This window comes from Podarcis liolepis, assembly GCF_965112155.1.
Source record: "Podarcis liolepis genome assembly, chromosome: 3".
Classification (NCBI taxonomy): Eukaryota; Metazoa; Chordata; class Lepidosauria; order Squamata; family Lacertidae; genus Podarcis; species Podarcis liolepis.
The window spans coordinates 123,802,757-123,818,943 of NC_139557.1; the positions used below are offsets into that span (position 1 = coordinate 123,802,757).

The 16,187-nt window shown below is 50.4% G+C and overlaps 1 protein-coding gene across 1 annotated transcript; it reads left to right on the plus strand.

The window, feature by feature from the left end:
* On the plus strand, positions 1-16,187 carry SLC35F6 (solute carrier family 35 member F6). The gene is made up of 6 exons (XM_083494706.1): positions 1-288; positions 8,637-8,712; positions 10,100-10,271; positions 11,671-11,883; positions 12,501-12,611; positions 13,935-16,187. The coding sequence occupies exons 1-6, from the start codon at positions 212-214 to the stop codon at positions 14,399-14,401; spliced, it is 1,116 nt and encodes a 371-aa protein (XP_083350832.1). The 5' UTR covers positions 1-211; the 3' UTR covers positions 14,402-16,187.

The window sequence follows — 16,187 nt, forward strand, 5'->3', positions numbered from 1 at the left end:
ACCAGGTGGGCGGTCCCCAGATTTGGGAGCCTCCCCCTCCCTCCCCCAGCCCCCGTCAGCTGACTGGCTGCGGTCATGTGACCTGCCTAGGAGGAAACGCGCCGGGCTGTGGCTGAGCGAAGCAGCTGCTTTGGTGCCGGAGCTGCAAAGCGGATCCGGGGCGGTTTAATTTCATTTTATTTCTGGAACAAGGCTCTGCTGCGCAGCGAGGATGGCCTGGACCAAGTACCAGCTCTTCCTGGCCGGGCTGATGCTGGTCACCGGCTCCATCAACACCCTCTCGGCCAAGTAAGTCCGGGTCCCCCCCGCCACTGCCTTCTCCTCCTCGTGGGGTGTTCCAGATGGCCTTTGGGGGTCCCTTCCAAGTCGGGGGGTGCTGGGGCGAGGGGTCCAGGCGGGCGGGATTTGGGGAAAGAAGAGGTGGGGGGGTCTTGTTGCAGTTTTTGGGGGGTTTTTTGAATTTGCATTTTATTATTACAGTGGTACCTCGGGTTACATACGCTTCAGGTTACAGACGCTTCAGGTTACAGACTCCACTAACCCAGAAATAGTGTTTCGGGTTAAGAACTTTGCTTCAGGATGAGAACAGAAATCGGGCTCTGGCGGCATGGCGGCAGCAGGAGGCCCCATTAGCTAAAGTGGTGCTTCAGGTTAAGTACAGTTTCAGGAAAAGAACGGACCTCCGGAACGAATTAAGTTCTTAATGTGCAGTACCACTGTATTAATAGTAATAATACTTTATTATTTATACCCCACCCATCTGGTTGGGTTTCCCCAGCCACTCTGGGCGGCTTCCAACAAACCACTAAAATACAATAACCTATTAAACATTAAAAGCTTCCCTAAACAGGGCTGCCTTTTACAAATGAATGTGCTCTTATTATTGTATATTTCTTTACATATTATCCAATACATTCCTATACCAATATGTGCTCTTCGTCTTGTTTCTCAACTCAGTCTCACTCCACAGTCAATCAAACGCTAGCAATGATAGTGAACCTTTATTGTATTTTTGAACATAGGTTTTATATCTATCCCACTTTTCCATAAATTTTTGTTTTGGATTGCCTCTCAGGCTATTTGTCAACTGCGCCGTTTCAGCAAATTCTTGTACCTTGTACTGCCAGTCCGTTATTGTCGGGGCTTCTTGTTCCTTCCACCCCTTTGCCACCAAAGTCCGAGCTGCGGCCGTTGCATATAAAAACACCTCCCTAAAGGCCTTCGGGATGTCACTGCCAACAATGCTTAACAGAAATGCCTCTGCTCTTTTTAAAAAAGTTATTCCAAACATTTTTTTCAACTCCTCGTAAATTAAGCCCCAGAACACTTTGATCTTCCTACATGTCCACCACATATGATTGTTGTTGTTGAGTCAAACCCATGCTGGTAGCTTCCAGAACACTGTCTCACCATCTCATCCTCCGTTGTCCCCTTCTCCTTGTGCCCTCCATCTTTCCCAACATCAGGGTCTTTTCCAGGGAGTCTTCTCTTCTCATGAGGTGGCCAAAGTCTTGGAGCCTCAGCTTCAGGATCTGTCCTTCCAGTGAGCACTCAGGGCTGATTTCCTTCAGAATGGAGAGGTTGGATCTTCTTGCAGTCCATGGGACTCTCAAGAGTCTCCTCCAGCACCAGAATTCAAAAGCATCCATTCTTCGGCCTTCTTTATGGTCCAGCTCTCACTTCCATACATCACTACTGGGGAAACCATACCTTGAACTATACGGACCTTTGTCGGCAAGGTGATGTCTCTGCTTTTTAAGATGCTGTCTAGGTTTGTCATTGCTTTTCTCCCGAGGAGCAGGTGTCTTTTAATTTCGTGACTGCTGTCACCATCTGCAGTGATCATGGAGCCCAAGAAAGTAAAATCTCTCACTGCCACATATGATACATGTCACCAGTACTCCCACCACACCTCCAACAAGCATCCGCTAAGTTTTTACACATCTTCAATAGTCTTGATGGGGTGATCTGTGCTGCATCTTTAACTTATTTTCTTCGTTATAACACGCTGTAAATTTCATATTTGTTCTCCAAAGCTCTTCCCATTTGGCCATCATTCTTGGACGTCCAACGTCCTGCGCCCATCTAATCATGGTTGCCTTAGTTTACTCCCCAGGCTCAGGGCCAGTGCACCTGCTTGGCATGTAGAAGGAAGGCCCCGGGTTCAAAGATCCAGGTCTGGCTGGGAGGGATGCCCTGCCTGAAACCCTGGCCAGCCGCCTCTTGGTTTCAGCCCAAGGAGAAAACGTTGATTTGGTAAAAGAGGCAGCGTTGCAGAGTAGCTCTTCACCTTGGGGTGCCAAGCCCCATTGGACTCCGGTTCCCATCATGCCTGACCCCTGGCTAGGAGGGGGTGGAGTTGAAGACCAGGAAGAGGAACCCAAGGAAAGCCTGCTGAATCAGGCCATTGGACCCCCCAGTCCAGCATCCTGTTCTCGCAGAGGCCAACCAGATGCCCATAACAGGAAACCTGCTAGCAGGATTCGAACACAAGACCCCTCCTGTGGTTTCCAGCGACTGGCGTCCAGAAGCGATGCTGCCTCTGACTGCGGAGGGCAGAGCAGAGCCCTCCTGGCTGGCAGGCGCCAATTGCTGCCCTCTCCTCCTCCATGAATTTGCCCGGTCCCCTTTGAAAGCCGTTCAAGTTGGTGCTTTCATAGAATCATAGAATCATAGAGTTGGAAGAGACCCCAAGGGCCATCGAGTCCAACCCCCTGCCAAGCAGGAAACACCATCAGAGCACTCCTGACATATGGTTGTCAAGCCTCTGCTTAAAGACCTCCAAAGTAGGAGGAGACCTTTGGCAGCAAATTCCACTGTCAAACAGCTCTTACTGTCAGGAAGTTCTTCCTAATGTTTAGGTGGAATCTTCCTTCTTGTAATTTGGATCCATTGCTCCGTGTCCGCTTCTCTGGAGCAGCAGAAAACAACCTTTCTCCCTCCTCTATGTGACATCCTTTTATATATTTGAACATGGCTATCATATCACCCCTTAACCTCCTCTTCTCCAGGCTAAACATGCCTAGCTCCCTTAGCCATTCCTTAGCCGTTCTGCTTTGTTTGAGAAGGGCTCCATTGTCCGTTTCTCATGGTTGACTTCACTACTAAGAACATAAGAAGAGTCTGAGGCATCATTTCGACGACGCACCTCATCACAGAATCACAAAATTGTAGAGTTGGAAGGGACCCCCAAGGATAGTAGTAGTAGTAATAATAATAATAATAATAATAATAATAATAATAATAATAATAATTTATTTATATCCCGCCCTCCCCAGCCAAAGCCAGGCTCAGAGCGGCTAACAACAGTAAAATAATACAGCATTCTAAAATTAATTCATTATAAAATCAGTTCAAATCAGATTAATGGCAACCATTGGGCTAGAGTTCTGTGAGGATCGCCAAAGGAGGGGGTCAGACTGTGCCCTGGCCAAAGGTCTGGTGGAACAGCTCTGTCTTGAAGGCCCTGCGGAAAGATGCCAAGTCCCACAGGGCCCTAGTCTCTTGTGACAGAGTGTTCCACCAGATCGGGGCCACAGCCGAAAAAGCACTGGCTTTGGTTGAGGCCAGCCTAACCTCCCTGTGGCCTGGGACCTCCAAGGTGTTTTTGTTTGAAGACCGTAAGGTCCTCCATGGGACATACCAGGAGAGGCAGTCCCGTAGGTACGAGGGGCCTAGCATCATCCAGTCCAGCCCGCAGCGGCCAGCCAGGTGAACCTATGAAAAGCCTGCTGGAACCTCTCACTTCACCTTTTTATCAGTTGCGGAAACCCTCTAGGAACGCAGAATTGCTCTCATGCTCGTATCCTGCTCGCCGGTTTCCCCCAGGCCACTTGGCTTCTTGATCCAACAGCCTCTTCCGGTTCTCAAAGGGGCCAATCAGATGTCCCAAAAGGAAACCCGCAAGCAGGATTCGAACTCAGGAGCCCTCTCCCTCCTGGGTTTTCCAGCACCTGGGATTCAGAAGCATCGCTGCCTCTGACTGCCATCCTGGCTAGGAGCCACTCCTGCATGAATTTTCGTAATCCAGGTTGGTTCTCCTCTCTACCTCCTGTGGCAATGAGTTCCATAGTTAAACAATGTTAAGAAGCCCTTCCTCTTCCCTGTCCCGAATCTTCCGACTTTCAGCTTCTTCTTTTATATATATATAAAAAAAATTATTAGTTTTTTAACATATCATTTTCAACAGTAATTAAACATACTTTTACATCTTATTCAATTTGTTTGACTTCCATCGGTCCTGTCTGAAAATTTTCCAATCCAATCTCTTAGTATGCATTTCTTATTTTCTCTATTACATTTCAAACTCATAACCAATATCTCGTATCTTTTTCTACTTTGTAACACTTCGCATATTTCTCCTTACAAAACTTATTGTTGTCCTACTAGCATAATTTATTGATTACAGTTGCTCTTCAAATAATTCGTATACTTCTTCCAATCTTCTGTAAATCTCTGGTCCCACAGGTTTCGAATCCTTTCTGTCGTTTTGTCCAATTCTGCATAGTCCCATTATTTTTGTCTGCCATTCTTCTTTCATCGGAATTTCTTCTTGTTTCCACTTCTGGGCTAACAATACTCTTGCCGCTGTTGTTGCATATAAAAACAGTTTGACATCTTGTCTATTAACATCTTGGCCTATAATTCCAAGTAAAAATGCTTCTGGTTTTTTTAAAGAATGTATATTTCAACATCTTTTTCATCACGTTATATATCATTTCCCAGAAGTTCTTTACTTTCTTACATTCCCACCACATATGATAATATGTTCCTTGACTTTCAGCTTCACTCAATGTGCTAGGAGAGAGGGAGAATTTGTCCGTGAATTTGTCCAATCCGCTTTTGAAGCCATCCAAGTTGATGGTCCTCACTGTCTGCTGTGGCAGGGAGTTCCACAGTTTAACTACGCGCTGCTGTATGAAGTCTAAAGGCAGCCATCTGAGCAGCAGCAGCAGCGTCCTTGTCTTTTTAGCTAAGCCAGCAGAATGTGGACCTCGCGTCCTGACGGTGCATCTTTCGCTCGCTTACTCAGCTCCGGATTTTGCAAGAAGCAGCCCCCAGGAGCACAAAGCTTACTCATTGCTTTGGTCTGGAGGGAGGGGCAAAAAACCCAGAACGCCACAGGTTTCGAAATCCCTGCAGCCCTACAAACGCCGTCTCCGTGTTCACAAGCACTAGGGGTGAAGAGGCAAAGTCCAGAGACCACGGGGGGCAGGAGGAATGAAGCCCCATACTCCCAGTGCCGGATTTCCGTATAAGCTAAACAAGCTCTAGCTTAGGGCCCCGCTCTCTTGGGGGCCCCCAAAAAAATTAAAGGGGAAAAACCGAATGTACATTTCCAAAATTTGTTGTCATTTAGCCGTGTCCGCCTCTTTGTGACCCCCTGGACCAGAGCAGGCCAGGCCCTCCTGTCTTCCACTGCCTCCCGCAGTTTGGTCAAACTCATGCTGGTAGCTTCAAGAACACTGTCCCACCATCTCGTCCTCTGTCGTCCCCTTCTCCTTGTGCCCTCCATCTTTCCCAGTATCAGGCTCTTTTCCAGAGAGTCTCTCTTCTCATGAGGTGGCCAAAGTCTTGGAGCCTCAGCTTCAGGATCTGTCCTTCCAGTGAGCACTCAGGCCTGATTTCCTTCCGAATGGAGAGGTCTGATCTTCTTGCAGTCCATGGGACTCTCAAGAGTCTCCTCCAGCACCAGAATTCAAAAGCATCCATTCTTCGGCGATCAGCCTTCTTTATGGTCCAGCTCTCACTTCCATACATCACTGCTGGGAAAACCATAGCTTTAACTATACAGACCTTTGTTGGCCAGGTGATGTCTCTGCTTTTTGAGATGCTGTCTAGGATTGTCATTGCTTTCCTCCCAAGAAGCAGGCGTCTTTTAATTTGGTGACTGCTGTCACCATCTGCAGTGATCATGGAGCCCAAGAAAGTAACGTTTCCAAAATATAAGATAAAAAACAAATGAAATAAAACCTACATACAGCAACAGTGTTTTGTGTGTGTGTGGACCTGTTAGGTCCATAAATTACCATATAGCATATACAGTAGACCAGGGGTCTGCAAGTTTTACCTCGCCTGGGCCGGTTCACTCCAGCGGACATCCCTCTGTGGACCGGATTCTGCATGCACATGAGCGCCCGTGCTTGCAGTTTCCAGCATCTGCGCAGACGGGATTTTAGGTGCCGCACTGCGCTGGTTTAGCACGGGGACTCACTGAGCGGGTGGCTCAGTTCAGGGGCGGCTCGGGGGCTGGTTAAACGACTCCCATGGGCCACTTGTGGATTTAACCTCAGGATTTAACCTCCTTCCGTCGGGCCTGTAAGAGAGAGCTATTCTGCCTGGCCTTTAATTTGAATTCAGCCTGATCTTTTATTTCCCTTCTCTTTCCTCCCCCTCCCCTTTTTATGAAGATCACCCGCTCTGAGACCCCACAGCTAATTCTCCCCTGGCCTCCTCACTGGCCCAAGTAGGACCAATTCAGCCAGCTAGCCCTGGGGATTATTCATGTTTTTGTACTGTATTTTATGCTGCTTTTACAATTAAGTGTTTTAAAGTGTTATAAATTTGTTGTTAGCCGCCCTGAGCCCTGTTTTTGAACTGGGAAGGGCGGGGTATAAATAAAAATGTATTATTATTATTATTATTATTATTATTATTATTATTATTATTATTGTGGCCCATGGGTCTTAGGTTGCCAACCCCTGAAGTAGATCCTCGGCTTACGTTACCCTCAGGTAACGTAAACTTTGGGTTGCGAAGGCAGCAAACCCGGAAGTATATTTCCAAGTTTTGCCACTCACGCATGTGCAGAAACGCTCTAAGCACCACGCCCATGCACAGAAGCATTTTTTCCGTGCCGCGCACGTACACAGAAGCGGCGCCTCCAGTTGCAGAAACTTCAGGATACCGCCGGACCTCTACAACCGGAGGTACCACTATATTCAACACAAAAAACCAGCGACCATTTGTTGTTGACAAAGGACAGCTGGACATATAAAGGTTCCCATTACCTTCAGTAGCTGAGGGCCTCATCCAACCTCAATCCAGCCCTGCACATTCCCCAAATCAGCCTTCAGCAAGCAAGTTCCCCACCAGTTGTTTTGGACAGCAATGGCTCCGTAGAGGAAGAACACATAATCATAGAACTGGTTGGAAGGGACCCAGGGGTCATCTATCCCAACCCCGTGCAATGCAGGAATCTCGAATTCAGCATCTGTGAGCCGTGTTCTTACAGCTGAGGAACTGCTGTGCGCTTTCCCTGAGAGACGTCTCGGCCAGCCTTGCGACGCGGAGCATCTCCTTGCCTTTCATTTCTGGCAGAGATGAATGGCAGGCCGGACATCCGATCTGCGGCAGACTCTGCCTTCTTTGTTATATCCAGGTCTCCGGTTCCAGGAACCTGGCAGGCGCTTGGCGTGACGTCAGCCGACAGACACCGCAGCCCTGCCTTTGCTCCTCGGCTGGGGGGCAAGTCCAGGCACGGAGCGAGAAGCCGGCACTGAAACAGTTCCTTCCCAGCTGCTTCGTACTGCTCTAACACCGAACCATCTTAGGCAAAGGCAAAGCAATGGCTTACACGGCCATCGGCTCGGGATTCTTCACTTGCGATTTCTGCTTTGCAGCGGGTTGGACTAGATGACCCTGGGACCCCATTCCGCTGGGTTCCATACCTGGGAGGCCTCCAGGTACCCTGCTGCTGTTAGGAACCAGCCTTCCCTAACCTGGTGCCCTCCAAACGTTTTGGACTTGTTTGCACAGTTTCCTTGCTGAAACTCGCCCATGTATTCTGTTTTGGACAGACCTGGTATACAGCTTGATACTCTAAAATTAATTGATTTTTAAGAAGGTAAGAACAAACTGACCTAAAAAAGTATATTCAAAAGGCAGCATTTTAAAATATGCATTCTAAGATATTATAGCAAGGATTATTAGGTTTTCGAGGTACAGAAATCTGTGTGAGACCCCAGATTCCATTTTTGGGGGTGGGCCTCCACCCATTATACCTGAAGGAGCGTCTCCACCTCCATTGTTCTGCCCGGACATTGAGGTCCAGCTCCGAGGGCCTTCTGGTGGTTCCCTCCCTGTGAGAAGCGAGGATACAGGGAACCAGGCAGAGGGCCTTCTCGGTGGTGGTGCCCGCCCTGTGGAATGCCCTCCCACCAGATGTCAAAGAGAGAAAACAACTACGGTGGACGCTCAGTTTGCGAACGTGATCCATGTGGGATGTGCAGACGCGGGTTGCGATTCGGCACTTCTACGCATGCGCAGAGCACGATTTAGCGCTTCTGTGCATGTGTGACTGCCAAAACCCGGAAGTAACCCGTTCTGGTACTTCCAGGTTTCGGCGGTCCGCAACCCAAAAAACGCAACCTGAAGCAGCTGTAATCCGAGGTATGACTGTACGAGACTTTTAGAAGACATCTGAAGGTAGCCCTGTTTAGGGAAGCTTTTAATGTTTGATGTTTTATCATGTTTTTAATATTCTGTTGGGAGCTGCCGAAAGTGGCTGGGGTAAACCCAGCCAGGTGGGCAGGGTATAAATAGTAGATGATGATGATGATGATGATGATGATGATGATGATGGAAGCCCAAGGAGGTGCATGTGGCAGGTTCTAACCAATGCCCCTCTTTTTCAGGTGGGCAGACAGGCTGAGCGCGCGAGGATGCAATGCCACGAGCGAAGAACACAACTTCCAGCATCCCTTCCTCCAGGTACTGCCAGGTGGACTCTGTCTGCTTCCACATGACGTAGAGGCTTCCATCCTCCTTTGATTCCATATCTGCCCATTTTGGCCCTGGGGTGCTCCCCCAAAATGGCCAGGTTGCTGGCAGGGGCTCCCTTCAAATCCCACATAACCCCTGTTTTGAATCAGGTGTGCTGGCCGCCGGTTTCTTTCTACGCACGATTCAGGGGGCTCACGTCAGTGTTCAAAGCCCTAAATGAACATAGCTGTCAACTTTTCCCTTTTCTTGCGAGGAATCCTATTCAGAATAAGGGTATTTCCCATTAAAAAGGGGGAAAATTGACAGCTATGTAAATGGATCAGGCCCCACATACCTGAAAGTCTCCTCCCCGAGATCAGCAGAGGGACTCTCTTGGTCAGGGATCGGCAACGTGCGGCCCATGGGCCAGATGCGGCCCACAAAGACCATTTTACCAGCCCACAAGCCCCCCCTGAGCCAAGCCACCCACTCGGCGAGTCCCTCGCACGCTGCTTTAAACCGGCGCAGCGTGGCACAGGGACTCACCAAGCGGCACTGGAAACTGCGTCTGCGCACACACAGCTACTGGAAATCACGTCTGTGCATGCCCAGACGCCGAAAATCCCTTCTGCGCAGGTGCAATTTTTGGTGTCTGAGGCAGTCTGGCTCACGGACGATCTGCCATGGCCGGTAAACCTTGCTGACCCCTGCCCTTGGTCATGGGTAGGCAAACTAAGGCCCGGGGGCCAGATCTGGCCCAATCCGGCCCGTGGACTGTCCGGGAATCAGCATCTTTTTACATGAGTAGAATGTGTCCTTTTATTTAAAATGCATCTCTGGGTTATTTGTGGGACCTGCCTGGTGTTTTCACATGAGTAGAATGCGTCCTTTTATTTAAAATGCATCTCTGGGTTATTTGTGGGGCATAGAAATTCGTTCATTTCCCCCCCTCCGAAATACAGTGATACCTCTGGATACGAACAGGATCCATTCCGGAGCCCCGTTTCTATCCTGAAGTAAACGTAAGACGCCTCTGCGCTGGTCGCATTTCGCCGCCTCCACGCATGTGCATGACGTCATATTGAGCGTCTGCGCATGCGCGAGCGGCGAAACCCGGAAGTAACACGCTCCGTTACTTCTGGGTCACCGCGGAGCGCAACCCGAAAATATTCATCCCGAAGCTACTTCAACCCGAGGTATGATTGTATAGTCCGGCCCCCCACAAGGTCTGAGGAACAGTGGACTGGCCCCCGGCTGAAAAAGTTTGCCAAGCCCTGTCCTAGAAGCACAGAGCTACAGAGTTTGGAAGCGACCCCCTCGACTGCGGAAATCATATTGCTGATCTGTTACTGGTCATGATCCAGAAAGCTCACAGACCCCCTTTCTTGCCTCCCAGGCCGTGGGCATGTTCCTGGGGGAGTTCTCCTGCCTGGCTGTCTTCTACCTCCTGCTCTGCCATGACCGGCGGAGGCCAGAGCCCACCATGGACCCCCCTCAGTCCTACAACCCTCTCCTTTTCCTGGCTCCAGCCCTGTGCGACATGACAGGGACTAGCCTCATGTATGTGGGTAAGTGATGCTTGGGGGTTGCTTTCTCCTCTGCGAAAACTTGGGCGTGTGGAGAGCCCTGCTGGCAATCTCTCTCTCTCACAAACTCATATTTTTCAAGGAAAGGAGCAGCAGAAATGCTTGCAAATACATCTCTTAATATTTGTAGTATTTACTGCGATTTCCTATGCCTGGACTGGGTAAGGAAGTGTAAAACCAGCCTGTCCCGATGCAATTCTTTCCTTGCTAAGCAAACACGAGCTCTGCAGATCTTTAAAGTTAATAGAAGGCCCAGTAAAAACGAAGGGTCTTTTGGAGGGGGGTGAGACACACAGATGTTGCTGCAGCAATTTAAAAACTAGGGGTCAGCGCAGTTTTCCCAGTAGTTTTAGAGGAGGATTTTTAATCAGGATAGATCTTCGGTCTGTTCCCCATTGCATGCCCCCATGGCCCCCTTTTATTTCCCCATCCCCTCTCATCCTTTTATATATATTTATTTATTTTTTTATAAAAGGATGAGGAGAGAGTGGAAATTTCAAATTTATTTACGGTGGTAAATAAAGTTCGCAAACTGGAACACTAAACAGGGCTGCCTTCAGATGTATTCTAAAAGTCAGATAGTTGTTTATTTCCTTGACATCTGGTGGGAGGGCATTCCTCAGGGCTGGCACCAGCACCAAGAAGGCCCTCTGCCTGGTTCCCTGTAACCTCACTTCTCGCAGGCAGGGAACCGCCAGAAGGCCCTCGGAGCTGGACCTCAGTGTCTGGGCAGAACGATGGGGGTGGAGACGCTCCTTCAGGTATACTGGACCGAGGCCGTCTAGGGCTTTCAAGGTCAGCACCAACACTTTGAATTGTGCTCGGAAACGTACTGGGAGCCAATGTAGGTCTTTCAGGACTGGTGTTATATGGTCTCGGCAGCCGCTCCCAGTCACCAGTCTAGCTGCCGCATTCTGGATTAGTTGTAGTTTCTGGGTCACCTTCAAAGGTAGCCCCACGTAGAGTGCATTGCAGTAGTCCAAGCGGGAGATAACCAGAGCATGCACTACTCTGGCGAGACAGTTCGTGGACAGGGAGGGACTCATCCTGCGTACCAGATGGAGCAGGTAGACAGCCGCCCTGGACACAGAATTGACCTGCACCTCCATGGACAGCTGTGAGTCCAGAATGACCCCCAGGCTGCGCACCTGGTCCTTCAGGGGCACAGTTGCCCCATTCAGGACCAGGGAGTCCTCCACACCTGCCCACCCCTGTCCCCCAAAAACAGTACTTCTGCCTTGTTGGGATTCATCCTCAATCTGTTAGCTGCCATCCATCCTCCAACCTCCAAAACAATCGAGCGCAAACTCTTCCTGTGTCTGATACCAAATATCCCTCCTTGAATTATTTCCTCCTCCGCCCCCCTTTCCCCCCCTTCCAGCTCTGAACATGACCAGCGCATCCAGCTTCCAGATGCTGCGAGGAGCCGTGATCATCTTCACTGGCCTGCTCTCGGTGGCCTTCCTCGGACAAAAGCTGGTGCTCAGCCAGTGGCTGGGCATCCTGATCACCATCGTTGGGCTGGTGGTGGTCGGCTTGGCAGACCTGATGAGCAACGGAGACCATGAGCACAAGCTCAGCGAGGTCATCACAGGTACGGCAGGGCGGGGAGAGCCAAAGGGGGGTCCCCAATACCAGGAGGACGACTCTGCTGGCCTCCTGCAGCGCTCCTTTCCTTCGGGGTCCTTGCTTCTCTCCCCCGCTCCTAATTCTCTCGTTCTCAGATTGGTGGGTACCAACAGAACTTCACATCTTATACAATAATTTTTGGACTTCCATCAACACCTCTGATGATTTTTCATTGTCATCGCTTATTATGCATTTCTTAATTTCATATTGCCTTTAATTATCTTCAACTAGTAATTCTCCTCATTGTCTTTTGTGCAATATTTCAAATAATTCACTTTACAAAACTTCTTGCAGACCGACTGGCGTAAATCTGTCCATCACAATTACTTTTTAAATAGTCTGTAAATTTACTCCAGTCTTCCTGCGAATCTCTGGTCCCGCGGTTTTCGAATTCAGGGTCAAATAAATTCATCTCCTCCACAGTTGGGGGCTACCTTGGGTATATAATTTGCTCTGATTTTCCTAGCGGCAGTCGCAAAGAGTGCTACATGCCAGGTCACATACTTATCTGTGTCGGTTAGGGGGAGTGGGGGTGCCAGGCCCTTTCAGAACTGCCCAAACTCCTGTTTTCTCTCCCCGCAGGGGACCTTCTGATCATCATGGCTCAAGTGATTGTCGCCATCCAAATGGTGCTAGAACAGAAGTTTGTCTACAAGCACAATGTCCACCCCTTGCAGGCTGTGGGCACGGAAGGTGAGCAAGCAAGCAGGCGCTGGGGGAGCGGATTGGGGGCTTCGTCTTTTATTTCTAGGACTTCTCTCCCTTCTCCATCATTCTGCCCGGACACTGAGGTCCAGCTCCGAGGGCCTTCTGGCGGTTCCTTCCCTGCGAGAAGCCAAGTTACAGGGAACCAGGCAGAGGGCCTTCTTGGTGGTGGCACCCGCCCTGCGGAATGCCCTCCCACCAGATGTCAAAGAGAACAACAACTACCAGTCACACAATCAATCATTCGGTAGCTGAACTGGGTACCACACAGTAACAAAAACAAAACAAATACGCAAAATAAATAGCAAAAACAGACAGACCTCAGCGTAACACTCAAATGGGAGCACATTCAGCTTCCAAAAAAAGTTGGCAAACCGGAACACTTACAGTGGATGCTCGGGTTGCGAACGTGATCCATGCAGGATGCATGTTCGCTGCCCACAGCTGCACGTTTGCGCACGCACGGGTTGCAATTCGGCACTTATACACAAAGCACGATTTAGTGCTTCTGCGCATGTGCGACCCCCGGAAGTAACCCGTTCCGGTAGTTCCGGGTTTCAGCAAGTCCGTAACCCGAAAAAATGCAGCCTGAAGTGTCTGTAACCCGAGGTATGACTGTACTTCCGGGTTTGCAGTGTTTGGGTTCCAAGTTGTTTGAGTACCAAGGCGTTTGAGAAGCAAGGTACCACTGTTCTGGCTATGTGCATATCATTCAATACTGGCTACATGCAGCTCATTCAATAGCCACCCCCTCCCAACGCCTCCCCTTCTCAAAACTATGTCCAAAATCAAATAAGGTCCCCAGCCCTATCACTTTCTCCTAACTGATTAGGACATTAAAGGCTGTTCTCATGCCATCAAAGAACTTACCGTATTTTTCGCTCTATAAGACACACTTTTTCCCTCTTAAAAAGTAAGGGGAAATGTGTGTGCGTCTTATGGAGCGAATGCAGCTTGTGCGGCTATCCCAGAAGCCAGAACAACGAGAGGGATTGTTGCGCAGCGATCCCTCTTGCTGTTCTGGCTTCTGGGATTCAGAATATTTTTTTTCTTGTTTTCCTCATCCAAAAACTAGGTGCGTCTTATAGAGCGAAAAATACGGTAACAAGAGACAGGGAGGGGGAAGGAATAGAAGCAGGAAGGATAACCGTGTCAGATCACTAACCCCTCGAAATACCATTTATCTTCCGGATAGATTGCCCATACAGTGGGTGGGTCATTGTTTCAGTCTACACCTCTCGTTCGGTTAGTTGACGGAAAGCCATGGCCCACGTCCCCCTTTCTGAGCACCTCTTTCTCCTCCCTGCTCAGGGTTTTTCGGCTTCCTCATCCTCTCCCTCCTGCTGGTCCCCATGTACTTCATCCCGGCGGGCAGTTTCGGGAGCGGACCGCGCCACGTCCTGGAGGACGCCCTGGACGCCTTCTGCCAGATCGGCCGGGCGCCGCTCATCGCCGTGGCGCTGCTGGGCAACATCAGCAGCATCGCCTTCTTCAACTTTGCCGGCATCAGCGTCACCAAGGAGATCAGCGCCACCACCAGGATGGTGCTGGACAGCCTGCGCACCGTGGTCATCTGGGCAGTCAGCCTGGCTGTGGGCTGGGAGGTCTTCCATGCCCTCCAGATCCTCGGGTTCTTCATCCTCCTGTTGGGCGCCGCCATATACAACGGCCTCCACCAGCCCCTGCTGGCACGGCTGCCCTGGAGGGCAGCGGATGCAGATGTGGATAGGGAGGGCCTCTTGGCCGCGGATGGAGCCTCCATCAACGGAGACAGCTGACCGCCAAGCTGCGCCCTTGCCTGCTCCAGAGCTTGGCCAGACCTCTGCTGGGTGGGCTGGCTAGCTTCTCAGGCTGGAGCACGAGACTGGCTTGGGGGTCTGCGTTGCCGTGAAATGTCGGGACGTTGCTCTGCCACCTGGCTCCTTGAGCAACTGCCAAGCAGATGCCCTCTGCCTCTGCTTGACCACATCTCTCATCGTCTCTGGCCGTGATGGGAGGTGGAGCTCCAACGTGAGCTCGACATTGCCTGCTTTAAGCAATTGGTTGAGGGTTTTCTGTCGCTGGCTGAAGTCAGCGTGTGAGACATCTCTGGGCAGCTCGACTCGCAGACTGAATCGGCTTGCTTTGTGGGGACCCCTAACGCCACCTTCCGGGATTTCCCCCCAACTTCCTTCACCCAAAGGTGATAAGGGAAGCCATTGCAGTGAGGTTTCCCAACAACCCTTTCCAGGAAGGAATTCCCTCTTTCTGCCCCTTCTGCTAAACAAAATATTTCTATTTGCTCTCATCCCCGCCCAAAAGGATGCCCAGAGTCCAGAACTCTCCTCCACACTATTTCCCAGAATCCCCTCTGATGCAGCAACAAAGTCTAACCTCCCCCAGGCTGGCCGCCTCCAAGGTATTTCAGACAGCAGCACCATTTGGGCTGCAGCGGATGGAAGTTGTCGCCCCAAAAATCTCGAAAGGGGGTCCCAGGCTGATGAAGTCTGCTCTAACTTGGCAGTTCGATGTTGTTTTTCCCCACTGGGTCTGTTCCAAACCTCCCTAAGAAAAGCAAATGAGCATCTTTTTCTTAGGCCTCCCCTGTTTCTATCACACTTGGGGTTCTGCAGGAGGCGACGCCACAGATCCGGCCCCTTGAGGCTAGAGTTCGAATCAGTGGCATGGGAATCACTTAACAGCCCTCACACCAGCGGCACTGGGCGCAGTTGTGGGTGACCTGAGAGTCCTTTGCCCTGTGGCACGGCGGGTCGCTGGGCCTTGCCTATCAGATCATCTTCGGGTTGCCAGAATTACTGGGGGAACCCATTGATAGGGGCTCCTTCCCCGATGGATCACGTAGCTGCGATTGGGGGCTGTGGGAAAGGAAACACCCCAGACATGTCCCCACATATGCTGCTGTTGCCTTGTCCACATTTTGGGGGGACAGGGGTGTCTCTGCTTCTTCCTAAGGCTGGAGCTGAGTGATGGGGATCGAAGGGATCCTCGATGTTCCCTTAGTATACTCAAGAGTAGGCAGCACCCCGGTTCCTTCGCCCGTCATGTGACGGAATATTCCCCCTTGTTCTGAGCATTTTGGAGGGGGCCCAGAGAGCTCACTCCTCAACCCTTCTCCTGATTCTGTTCGGAGCCTGCAAAATGTGTTGCCCCCCAGCTATCAAGAGTCCTGGGACCTCTTAATTTCCCACTGCTAGCAAGGTGAAGGTGAGAGCTGAGGTCTTGCCCAGTTGTAGGGGACTTAAGAGGGCTCTCTGGTGCCATTTTGGGGTCCGGTCGTATGGAGGGCACCCCTCACTCTTGCATGCAAGCCACGAACACAGCTGGTCTAAGCTGCGCAGCCAGGATCCGTCTCCTCGACAAAGTTCTCAGATGCTGGGCAGACCCACTTCGGTGCTATGGGGGACGAGAGGGAGGGGTGGGCTTGTCTTTGCCTTGGGACTATGAACAAGAATGCATTTATTCACCAATAAAAACTTTCTCATCGTAAGGCCGTTTCTAAAAAAAAAAACACTGGCCGAACTTGTTTTTTTTAACGTGGGCTTTTGACGGCATGTATGAACCCAG